At 48.1% G+C, this 12,345-nt stretch overlaps 1 protein-coding gene across 5 annotated transcripts in view; it reads right to left on the bottom strand.

Annotated features, from left to right (window-relative positions):
- DNAH2 (dynein axonemal heavy chain 2) overlaps positions 1-12,345 on the bottom strand; it is a 117,382-nt gene that overhangs the window by 14,577 nt on the left and 90,460 nt on the right. For all 5 annotated transcript variants that reach the window (XM_009431756.5, XM_016931474.4, XM_016931475.4 and 2 more), the window contains 10 exons: positions 11,923-12,092; positions 11,656-11,772; positions 2,447-2,611; positions 1,767-1,892; positions 1,473-1,621; positions 1,326-1,392; positions 1,086-1,236; positions 722-870; positions 406-539; positions 119-263 (listed from right to left, as the gene is read on the bottom strand). In XM_009431756.5, the coding sequence (XP_009430031.1) occupies positions 119-263; positions 406-539; positions 722-870; positions 1,086-1,236; positions 1,326-1,392; positions 1,473-1,621; positions 1,767-1,892; positions 2,447-2,611; positions 11,656-11,772; positions 11,923-12,092 (1,373 nt within the window). The remainder of the gene's footprint in view (positions 1-118; positions 264-405; positions 540-721; positions 871-1,085; positions 1,237-1,325; positions 1,393-1,472; positions 1,622-1,766; positions 1,893-2,446; positions 2,612-11,655; positions 11,773-11,922; positions 12,093-12,345) is intronic.

Below are 12,345 nucleotides of genomic sequence, written 5' to 3'. Positions count from 1 at the left end.
GCCACTGAGGGACGTGGCAGGGAGCAGGGGCTCAGGGAAGGAGGGGTCTCGAGCCGTCATGATGGAGTTGCATCTTGGATGGCTGGCGGGAGGCAGGACTGGAGGGCCGGGAGCTTACCTCCCGCGCCAAGTCAATGTTGATCTCTGTGGTCTCACTGGTCTCCAGCTGCTCAGTCACCTCTGTGGCTGTGATCTTGGAGGTATGCAGCGTGTTCACCAGCTGCACATCATCCAGCAGGGAGCCGGTGGCCTCATTCAGCAGCCTAGGGGGAGGCCCAGAGGCACATGGAGCAAGGGGTTAGCGGGACCAGGCTCCCTGGGATGCTGTTGTGCCTGGGGTAGACTGGGTGGAGGCTGGCTGGGAGTAGACCCGTGGGGCAGTGGGAGGGGAAGGCAGGGCCTCACCGCAGGATCTCATCCTCCAGCTCCTTGAGCTTCCTTTTACCAGCCGCGATGTTGATGACCAGTGAGTCCTTCTGCTCCTCCAGCTCAGGCCGCTCCTTCCGCACCACAATGCCCAGCAGCTGGGCCTCCAGGCCCTGGGGGCATCAGGACTCACAGTGAGGGGCTGTCACCCCTTTGACCTTCACCTTCCTCATCTCTTTCCACCTCGAAAGACCCCTCATCCTCAGCTGCCCAACACAAGCTTATCCCTTTTCTCAATCCTTCCAAACTCTTCCTGCTTCACCCTAGCTCAGTCTGGACCTCAGCCTGTACCCACCTGTTCTTTAACAGCAAAGTTGACGATGGTGGTCTTGGCTGAGGTCTCTGGGCTGTAGTGGGGGTTGGAGAGCTTGGTGGTGATGTAGAAACGGAAATTGGTATTATATTCCACCTCCTTATCGCCAATGCGCATCAACAGCCGACCACCTGCATCCACGGAAGGGTCAGGGGCAAGGACTCCATGTGATGGGTACCAGCTAACCCATCCCCCACCGGCATCCAGGGGCAGTGACTTAGCCTGTCCTAAGGCCCCAGGCCAGGGCTGTCTGAATGGAGGGACAGGTAAGAAGAGGACACAGTCAGAGAGCCAGCCCTTCCCTCCCTAGCATCCCACTTGGCTGGTCTTGGGGACTTGTCCTGACCGATTCGGGCTACAGATTTGTTGAGCATGGGGTTCAGTGTGGGGTCCAGATATTCCTGCACGTTCTGAAGTAGCACCGGGTATCCAAACTGAATGGCGTTTTCTAGGATTCGCAGGTAATCGCTCATCTGCAGGTCGATGATCTTCAGGCCCTAGAGAGCAAGGGGGAAGGTGAAGGAACACTGCGGGAGAGGTGGGGCCTCAGGAATAGGGGGACTAATCTGACCCCCCAGCCTCACACCTGGCCTCCTTCCATGTTCTTAATCCATTTCAGGGCCTGGGCCTGAGGGTCGATCATCAGTGCCCACCTGGAAGGGGAGTACAGGTCAGAGGTGAGGCCCTCTCTCCCATGCTCCCGTACCGCCCCCACGCCCAGCAGCACCCTTACTTGTTGCCTCGGGTGACGATGATGCCATTCTCAGTGGAGAAGGCGTCTGAGGGCAACCCTTGGATGTTCCAGTCCCGGACTTTGGTAGGATTGCACAGGAAGTTATCAATGGCGAAAGAAGGGGAGCAAGGAACCTGAAGCTCCCAGATCTGGGGAGAGAAAAGCCCCACGCTTTAACTTGAAGAGCTGAGCCCAGCAGCCCCTGCGCCTTCACGGTATCTCTTAATATTCCCAAAGGTCCTGCCCCCAGCCCTGGTCTCGGAGCCTACTTGTCATGCCTGAGTCCCATCTCACCTTCCCGATCCAGATTTGGTTGACAATCTCATCCCGGTAGTTGGTCAGGAAGGGTCCCATGTAGGACAGGAAGGCAGCTGCCAGGAGACAGTCCCCCACCAGGTAGCCCAGGTCGTCCTCCAGGCCCTGGCGGACAGGAGGGAGTGTAAGCCTGCCTGGGCCCCAGCACTCTGGGAGACACTTGGAATGCTTTTGAAGGCACCCTCTTCTGGACACTGTCAGGTTCAAAGAGGATCTTTCCCTCCCCTAAACCTGTGTGTCCTGACAACTCTAGCCTGGTTCTAATTACTTTCGAGTTCTCTATCTCTAATGGCAATGTTTACATTCTGGTGATAAGGCCTAACCTTTCTGTGAAGCGAGGAGCTCACTGAGGGGCAGAAGCAAGATGTGCCGTGTCTGTTTTCTGTCTGGTTGTTGGGCTACATCAAGAGTCCTTGTGTGTGCTTCCCAGCCCTGCCCAAACACTGAAGCAGATCCCTAATGATGCAAAAAGCCTTTCCTTCCATTGCTCTCACCAAAGGTGTGCAGGGGGAGGGGAAGAGCTCCCACGCCTCAGTTCTTAGAGTTCTCTATACCCAGGTGTCCCTGTTTTCCCTGACTGCTCCTCAAGCTAAAAGGGATGGGTCTCTCGGAAGTGGCGAGCAGAGTGAAAGGACACCAGGTAGTACAGCTGATCTCACCTGGACTGTCTCCTCCCATCTGGCCTTCTCGCCAGCCAACCCTGACACGAGCATCCCAGCTCGCTCCAGCTTCAGCTCCATCTCTTCAGACTTCTTGCGAAGCTCCTCCTTCTGTGCCAGCTTCTCGTCATACTGTTTCTTTAGCATCTCCAGTTTCTCAGCTACCTGGGAGAGATTCGAGTATAGTGCATCAAACACAGGGCTCGCAGCCAGATTGTTCTTGTTCACATCATGACTCTGCCATTTTGTAGCTGCCATTTTGTAGCTTTGTTAAATTAATCTCTTTGAGCCTAGTTTCCTCATGTTGTAAAAGAATACCTACCCTATAGGGTTATCGTGAAGAGTAAATGAGATAAAATATGTGAGATGAGGTGAATTTTCTTCCCCTTCCTTCCACCACCCTTTCCTAGAGCCCAGAAACTACTTGGTAGTTTCAGGGTAGCTGGGTAGGGGACGGAGACCTCTTGAAGCATAATAAGCCACACAAGATGGCGGCAAGTGAAGGCCAGACAGCACATAAATGACTGCCACTCCATGCCAGAGGCCATACCTAAGGTGGAACCTTGAAAGAGGAAGAAAAAGAAAGAAATGAACCCAAGAGCTGTTAGAGGGAGAGTCCATTCGAGACAAAGAGCTGGCTGGGCGTGGTGGCTCATGCCTGTAATCCCAATACTTTGGCAAGCCAAGGCAGAAGGATCACTTGAGGCCAGGAGCTTGAGACCAGCCTGGTGACATGGTGAGACCCCGCCTCTATTCAAAAAGTAGAAAATAAGAATAAAAATAAAAAGACAAAGGACCAAGTGCAAGGTCCCACACTAGAGATGGAGGCCTGGGCAGAGCTGTGTATACTAGAGAAACCCCTCTCAAGTCATTGCCACCTGTGGACTCTGTGGAGGTTGGAATGAATATATATATATATTCACTGAAATCTGAAGGAGAGAACTGATAGAGCCTTGTCCCAAGATCCTGTATATGTGTGTGTGATCCTGTATATGTGTGTGTGATCCTGTATATGTGTGTGTGATCCTGCATATGTGTGTGTGATCCTGTATGTGTGATCCCGTATATGTGTGTGTGATCCCGTATATGTGTGTGTGATCCCGTATACGTGTGTGATCCCGTATACGTGTGTGTGATCCCGTATACGTGTGTGTGATCCTGTATGTGTGTGTGATCCTGTATATGTGTGTGTGATCCTGTATATGTGTGTGTGATCCTGTATATGTGTGTGTGATCCTGTATATGTGTGTGATCCTGTATATGTGTGTGTGATCCTGTATATGTGTGTGTGATCCTGTATGTATATCTGACCACCCAACAGCAGTTGTACCTGGATACAGACTGTATCACCGTCCTTTTCATCATGAGGAATATGGGGTGGGGGATTACACATAGCATTTACACGATACATGTTCCCTTTCCCGCTGCCACCTCACTGGGAAAGGCAGCCCACATCGTGGAAATAGTTCCACTACTAGAAAGTAGAAGTAGCTCTGCCTTAACTGAGTAATTCTGGTAAGTTTCACCCTTTCGGAGCCTCGCCGAGGTGGCTGCAGGTAAGGGTGATGTGGGCTATGGCACGGTGCAAGGCACACAGCAAGCAAGCACTACCTGGCCCAAGCACTTGGAAATGGGAGAGATCACTCTCCAAAAGATATTCTTTAAAACAACATGGAGGGCCAGGTGCGGTGGCTCACACTGTAATCCCAGCACTTTGGGAAGCCAAGGCAGGCAGATCACCAGGTCAGGAGTTCCAGACCAGCATGGCCAATCTTTTTTCTTTTTTTTTTTTTTTGTCTCAAAAAAAAAGAAAGACATACATGCACGAGGTTAAAACCTAAATGATATAAAAGAGGTTACAGGAAAAGTAGCATCTAGACCACCTTTCCCACAGCCAGACTTCTTCCTCTGAGGCAAACTACTTTGTTTGTTTGTTTGTTTTGAGACGGAGTCTCGCTCTTGTCTCCCAGGCTGGAGTGCAATGGCACAATCTCACCTCACCGCAACCTCTGCCTCCTGGGTTCAAGCGATTCTCCTGCCTCAGCCTCCCGAGTAGCTGGAATTACAGGCATGCACCACCACACCCGGCCAATTTTTGTGTTTTCAGTAGAGGCTGATCTCAAACTCCTGACCTCAGGTGATCCTCCAGCCTCAGCCTCCCAAAGCGCTGGGGTTACAGGCGTGAGCCACCACGCCCAACCATGGCAAACTACTTTTTAACCACTTTTCTTTTTATTTATGCTGGTTGTTACTTCTGTATCTCTGAAAAATTATGCGTATGCCTCTATTTTTAAAGTATGCTAATCTCGTTGGAGCTTTAAATTTTTAAAAATTATTATGAAAACTTAAACCTAGAAACACCCATCAGCTAGATTTCACAGTTAACATTTTGCTATATATATTTCATCTACTTGTTTTTTGCCAAAATATCTTTAAGTAAATTAAAAACTCATGAAATCCTCAAGCCTAAATACTTTATAACATATCTTTAAAAGTAATAATAATAAGGACATTTTTCTGCATGACCACAACACTATTATTACACCTAATAAAATCTTTGTCATATCTTAGAAAATAATTTTTACTATCTTTTTTTTTTTTTTTTTTTTTTGGAGAATAGTGAATATATTTACATAAATCAAAATCCAAAAGGAACGAAAGCGCACCCGGTTAAGGGGAAGTCTTCCTGCCATTCCTGAGCCTGGTCCCAGGCCCTGCCCTAGTTTCCCGTGTAGCTTTCTAGAATAGTCCATGCACAGAATCATTTATATATAAAGAAAATATAAGCACAGTGAAGTCAGAGACTTGTTCACCACTGAATCCTTAGACCTAAAATAATGCCCAGCACTCACATATTTTTTTGAATAAATAATTTTTTTTTTTTTTTTTGAGACAGAGTCTCACACTGTCGCCCAGGCTGGAGTGCAGTGGCGCCATCTTGGCTCACTGCAACCTCCACCTCCTGGGTTCAAGCGATTCTCCTGCCTCAGCCTTCCGAGTAGCTGGGATTACAGGGGTACACCACCATGCCTGGCTAATTTTTGTATTTCTAGTAGAGACAGTGTTTCAACATGTTGGCCAGGCTGGTCTCGAACTCCTGACCTCCAGTCATCCACCCGCGTCAACCTCCCAAAGTGCTGGAATTACAGGCATGAGCCACTGGGCCTGGCCAGAATAAATGAATTTTTAATCAGTGGTTATATGCTATAATACCGTTTGTACTTCACTATTTTTTTTACTTGTTTCCAAATCAGTTCTTGTGAGCTGCCTCATTCTTTTTAGTAGCTGCAAAATACTCTTATGTGAGACTGAACTATGATTTATGTAACAAGTCTCCTACGGATACACATTTGTGTTTTTCCAACATTCTGCTATTAACAATGCTGTAATAAATATCCTTGTACAAGGCCAGGCATGGTGGCTCACACCTGTAATCCCAGCACTTTGGGAGGCAGAGGCGGGAGGATTGCTTGAGGCCAGGAGTTTGAGACCCCTAGCAGCACAGCAAGACCCTGTCTCTACGCCCCCCTACCAAAAAAAAAAAAAAAAACCTACAAAAGAAAAAAAAAGAAATTCGTATACAGGCATAAGCACATCTTCACACTGCTGTTTCTTGTTCCTTTAAATTTTACTTTGTGAATTTTTTAATAGCTATCAAAAATTCAAAAGGCCTAAGGGCATGAGGATATGAAAGATCTTCCTCCTAACCCTGTTCCCCACTCAGCCAGGTTCCTTCTTTAGAGGCAGCCAGTGTTACCTGTTCCTTGACTCTCCTTCCAGAGGTACTCTATACATATACAAGTAGTCTATACTGCTGTTGCCTGGTGTATCCATTTTAGGCTTTTTTTTTTTTGACACAGAGTCTCACTCTTGTCACTCAGGCTGGAGTGCAATCATTCGGTCTCAGCTTCTCAGCTCACTGCAAACCCCGCCTCCCGGGTTCAAGCGATTCTCCTGCCTCAGCCTCCCTAGTAGCTAGGATTACAGGTGCCTACCACCACGCCCAGCTTTTTTTTTTTTTTTTTTTTTTTTTTTTTTGGTATTTTTAGTAGAGACAGGGTTTCACCATGTTGGCCAGGCTGGTCTCAAACTCCTGACCTCGGGTGATCCACCCACCTCAGCCTCCCAAAGTGCTGGGATTCCAGGCGTGAGCCACCGCACCTGGCTTTATTTTTATCTTTATTTTTTGAGGCAGGATTTTGCTCTGTTGCCCAGGCTGGAGGACAGTGGCATAATCATAGCTCACTGCACCCTCAACCTTCTGGGCTCAAGTGATCCTCCCACCTCAGCCTTCCAAGTAGCTGGAACTACAGGTGTGCGCCACTGTGTCTGGCTGATTTTTTTATATTTTGTGGACACAAAGTCTCTCTATGTTGCCCAGGCTGATCTCGAACTTCTAGGCTCAAGCAATCCCCCGGCCCCTGCCTCCCAAAGAGCTAGGATCACAGGCATGAGCCACCAAGCCCAGCCTGAATGGTGCACTTTAAAATGGTTATAATGATATATTTTATATGTATTTTACCACGATCAACCCCCTAAGAAAAGAATGTATACATATGTGTGGATTTATAACCCCTGATCCAGTAAATGCTTATTGGTTAGATTGTATCTCTTATATTAATCTATTGCTAAAGATTTCTCCTAGTTAAATTTAAGTGCACAAGTCATGGTTCCAGATAACTGACATTTAGGTAAAGCTAAAACCAAGATTTTCTCTGTGTATCCTCATTACCTCAAATGCTATTGGGTTTCTTCTACGGTCTTTGGCAATGGTAATAACCAGTTTTTTGGCAACGTAATTTTATCTGCAAGTTGTGTATGCCTTATTAAGACCCTTGAGTTCTATTTTAATCTCAAATAATGCTCATGAGAGACTTCATTCTGAACTTAATACAGCCTCTGAGGTCCTGAGGAACAACATCCTTTTCCAGGGAGAGACAGCCCAGGTTAAGAAAACTGATCTACCCAGAGAACCCCCACCCTGCTACGGTCCAAATGTCATGTCTCACTCAAATTCATTTTCAAACTTAATCACCAGTGGAGTGGTGTTGGGAGGTGGGGCATCTGGGAGGTGATTAGGTCACGGGGGTAGGGCCCTCAGGAATGGGATTAGTGCCCTAGTAAAAGAAGCCCAAGAAAGCTTGTTTGTCCCTTCTGTTATGTGAAGACACACATAAGCGTCATCCATGAGGAACTGACCCTACCAGACATTGAATGGACTTGCACCTTGATTTTAGACTTTCCAGCCTTCGGAACTGTAAGATATCAATTTCTGTTATTTATAAATTACCCAGTATTTTGTTATAGGAGCCCAAATGAACTGAGATAACCCCTCAGCTGAGATGGAGCAGAACAGGAAGTTGGGGAGGATGACTTGGGGACTTTAACTTCAGAAGGTTGAAGTCTAGATTTTTAACTCACAAAGGCAAGATTAGTTGATGTCGAATTTCCATTTCTTTGGACTTTAGTTTGCAAAGGGATTTATTTAATCTTTGAAATTTAATTTCTCCCTAGGGGTTATATTCAAATTTGTGGAATTTCTGTATATTGTTATTATTGGAGCGTTTTAATGCTGTCATTTAATTGAACTAAATGGCCTCTGATATGTTATGTTGGACAATGTGACTAGACATAATTTGGAATGCAAAATAGGAAAAAAATCTGAATGTTCAACCTTAGGGATACAGTTGCCCTAAAGTAGATTAAGACATAATTTGGAATGCAAAATGGGAAAAAATGGGAATGTTCAGACTTGGGGATACAGTCGCCTTAAAGTATATTAAGATTCTGTTCTGACCCATTTCAGAGCCTTCTGGGGCCCTATCTACGCCACTGGTTTGTAACCCTTGTTGTATATCAGAACTAGCTGACAAGTGAGTAATGGCTAAAGCTATTTACTCAAAATTTGTTCTGATCTGCAATGTAGTTGGGCTCTGAGCCTCTTTTCAGACCTGAGCCTCAGTACCATGCATAAGCTTTCCCATCTCTGGTAGGTTCTGACAGGAAAGCTTTTAAAATGCTGATTCTTAGGCTCTGCCAGGGATTCTTACTTAATTGGCCTGGCAGGGCCCAGGTATCAGCACAGTGCCTAGTTGTGAAGTTGTATTAAAAGGTACATTTGGGGGCAGGCGCGGTGGCTCACACCTGTAATCCCAGCACTTTGGGAGGCCGAGACGGGCAGATCACTTGAGGTAAGAAGTTCAAGACCAGCCTGGCCAACGTGGTGAAACCCCATCTCTACTAAAAATACAAAAATTAGCCGGGCGTGGTGGCCGACGCCTGTAATCCCAGCTACTCGGGAGGCTGAGGCAGGAGAATCACTTGAATCTGGGAGGCAGAAGTTACAGCGAGCTGGGATCGCACCACCGTGCTCCAGCCTGGGTGATAGAGCGAGACTCTCTCTCAAAAACAAAACGAAACAAAACAAAACAAAAAGGGTATATTTGGGCCAGGTGGGGTGGCTCACCCTTGTAATCCTAGCAACTTGGGAGGCCAAGGCAGGAGGATCACTTGAGCCCACGAGTTCAAGACCAGACTGGGCAACATGGTGAAACCCCGTCTCTACAAAAAATATAAAAAATTAGCCAGGAATAGTGGAGTGTGCCTGTAGGCCCAGCTACTCAGGAGGCTTGGGTGGGAGGATCACCAGAGCCCAGGAAGTCAAGGCTGCAGTGAGTCGTGATTGCGCCACTGCATTCCAGTCTGGGCGACAGAGTGAGATCCTGTCTCAAAAAAAAAAAAAAAGAAAAGAAAAGGAAGGAAGGAAGGAAGGGAGGGAGGGAGGGAAGGAAGGAAAGGAAGGTACATTTCGGGGCACCGTGGCTCACACCTGTAATCCCAACAACTTGTAAGACTGAGATGGGAATTCAAGACCAAGACCAGCCTGGGCAACACAGCAAGACCCCATCTCTAAAAATAAACACATAAATGCTACTGCTGCTTTTTTTTTTTTTTTTTAAGGTGCATTTGGCTCATAAACGTCACAGGCTTTGTCCGTAAAAAAGGAGAAATGTTTGTTCCCTGTCTGCTTTCTCTTATCACTTAGGGGTTCTCAAGTGTGGGTGTGGACCCTCCACCAAAATACCTAACACTGGGTGCGCTATAAATGCTTGTTTGATGAATGATGTTGTTGGCAGTGCACCCCAAAGGTCCCATTTTTCACATATGAGGAACCACTCCTAATTATTTAGCCCAGGATATGATTCATCTAGGTGAAAACCCTTTCCAAACAGATTGCCACACCTGTGATTCTTAGCTCTTGGGAAAAGACAGAGTAAAAGAGCAAAGTTTTGTGAGAGGTTGGGAGGTGGCGGTGGTAGCAGGGACGGAGCCGTGGAGGAGCAGGTGCAGAGGTGCAGAGAGAAGCCCTGTTCACCCAACCTGGGTGAGTTCCCTGAACAGAAGAGGCCTCGTGGGCAGCTTAGCTTTTGACAGTAAAGATGCCTACAGCAGGTAAAAACGGGGATGAGCTGTGGGCAGAGAGGCGTGAAGTCAGGAAACCCAGGATCTAGCCCAGCTCTGACGGTGACGAGCCAGTGAGCCCTTGATCTCCCTAGCCTCAGGCTCCTCATCTGATCTGTGGAGGTCGAACCTGGATGTTTTCCAAAGTTGGTTTTAGGTAAAACAGTTTGAAATTGTATGGCCAGCTTCAATTATATAAATATTTTAAATTTCTATATGAAGATAGCACCAAAAAAGTTACAGGGCAAGCAAAGATCCAAAGATTGGAAACAGTGTCTCCCTCAAATGGGGAACAGTTAAATAAATGATGGTGTCCCTGTAGCTACCCACTGGAATATCATGCAGTGGTAAAAAGAAAGCAGAGGCTCTTTACATACTGATAAGGAACAATCTTCAACTCACAGGTAAATAAGATAGTAAGGTGCAGGCTGGGGGCAGTGGCTCATGCCTGTAATCCCAGCACTTTGAGAGGCTGAGGCTGGCAGATCACCTGAGGTCAGGAGTTTGAGACCAGCCTGGCCAACATGGCAAAACCCCGTCTCTACTAAAAATACAAAAATCAGCCGGGCGTGGTGGCGGGCACCTGTAGTCCCAGCTACTCAGGAGGCTGAGGCAGGAGAATCTCTTGAACCCAGGAGGTGGAGATTGCAGTGAGCTGAGATTGCGCCACTGCACTCCAGCCTGGGTGACAGTAATATCGGCTGCTTTCAGAGAGGAAAGCTGGTGACTAGAGAACAGAAGGTGGGCGAGGGGAAACTTCTTATTGGATACTCCTTTGTACCTTTCACACTTCAAACCATGTAACTGTATTACCTTGGGGACAGAGTAGTATTACCTATTAAATCAATCATTTAAAAAATCAAATGATAAACTGGAAGAATTTTGAATTTTTTTGATAATGGCACTTGCCCATCATTCTGCCTGGTTCAGGAGTCACTTATGCATGCATCTTTTTTTTTTTTTTTTTTTTTCTGAGACAGTCTCACTCTGTCACCAGGCCGCATTACAGTGGTGTGAACTTGGCTCACTGCAACCTCCCGGGTTCAAGCGATTCTCATGCCTCAGCCTCCTGAGTAGCTGGGATTACAGGTGCCTGCCACCATGCCCGGCTAATTTTTGTATTTTTAGTAGAGATAGGGTTTCACCATGTTGGCCAGGCTAGTCTTGAACTCGTGACCTCAGGTGGTCCACCTACCTCGGCCTCCCAAAGTGCTGGGATTACAGGCATGAGCCGTGGCGCCCAGCCTCATGCATGCATCTTGCAGGAGATCGCCTGGGTTGCCCAGACTCCTCACGGTAACTAACCCACTTGGCCTCTGGGAGAGCCCGTCCCCACACAACATATGCACAGACACCCTCACGTTGTTCTTGGTCCACAGAAGCGACACAGACACTCTTGACCCATCCCTCTGGCAAAGACCAATTTGCCACGCAGATGTCATCAGTTAATATCTCAGGCGCCATCTCCGAAGGGTGTGACAGAGATTGCCAGCTCCCAAGTCAATCTTTGGAAGGGCTCCTGGGTCGCAGTGCCTCTGAGCCTTTATAACCCTCTGCAATTGACTTAGCTTTCTGAGCCAGAGGCAGCCCAGTCTAAACAGGGCACAGAGTGGGAAGGAGACAGGACTGGAATGGCACAGGACATGGGGAAGGGGGCTAGAATTAGATGGGGGAAAACAAATGCTTAATGAAGCAATCCAGAACTCAGGGAGAGGGACCTCCGTGGAAAGGACAGGCGATCGGCTCACCTCCCGCAGCTTCTCCTGGGCCTCAGCGAGCGCGGCTTGCTTCTCCCGAAGCTGAGCCAAGGCAGCGTTCATTCGGATTCGCTTGGGCTCCACCACCCGATACAGCCGCCCGTACAGCTGTGGGGAGACAGTCAGGCTGTGGGAGTCGCCCACCAACCCACCAACCCCCTCACCTCCAGGCATCCCCTCCTTCCACCTGGGTCTGTGCATCCGCACTCCCCCAGGCCTGCCCTCCCTACCGCCCCGCCCCAGCCCTGACGCCTTTACCTCCATGGCCCGCACCCACATGCAGAGGGACTTGGCAGCCAGGGAGACGCGGCCGATGATATCAGGCTGGAAGTCAGGCTGGGCGCAGTAGGCCCCAATCTTCTTCAGAACCTTATCTGAGATATTGTCTTTATCAAAGTTGATCAGTGACTTGATGAAGTTCTGTTCCCCTGTGGGATGAAAATTAGGGGCCTTAGCCAGAGGCTTAATGCCATCCTCCTTGTCCAGCAGTTTCACCTCCACTACTCACGCATAGCCACATTTTTCCTGGGCTCAGTTCCTAAGGCCAAATTATCTGACCTGGCCCCTAGTTCCTCCCTCTGACTTGACTCTGTCTCCGGGCACCTCTCAGTCCCCAAGGTCCTCGACAATCTTCCCAGCTCCTCTCTCATCACTTACCTTGAACACTCAGCCAAGCCACCC

Source organism: Pan troglodytes, chromosome 19, assembly GCF_028858775.2.
Source record: "Pan troglodytes isolate AG18354 chromosome 19, NHGRI_mPanTro3-v2.0_pri, whole genome shotgun sequence".
In the NCBI taxonomy this organism is placed as follows: domain Eukaryota; kingdom Metazoa; phylum Chordata; class Mammalia; order Primates; family Hominidae; genus Pan; species Pan troglodytes.
This window is presented reverse-complemented; position numbering and strand designations above follow the sequence as displayed.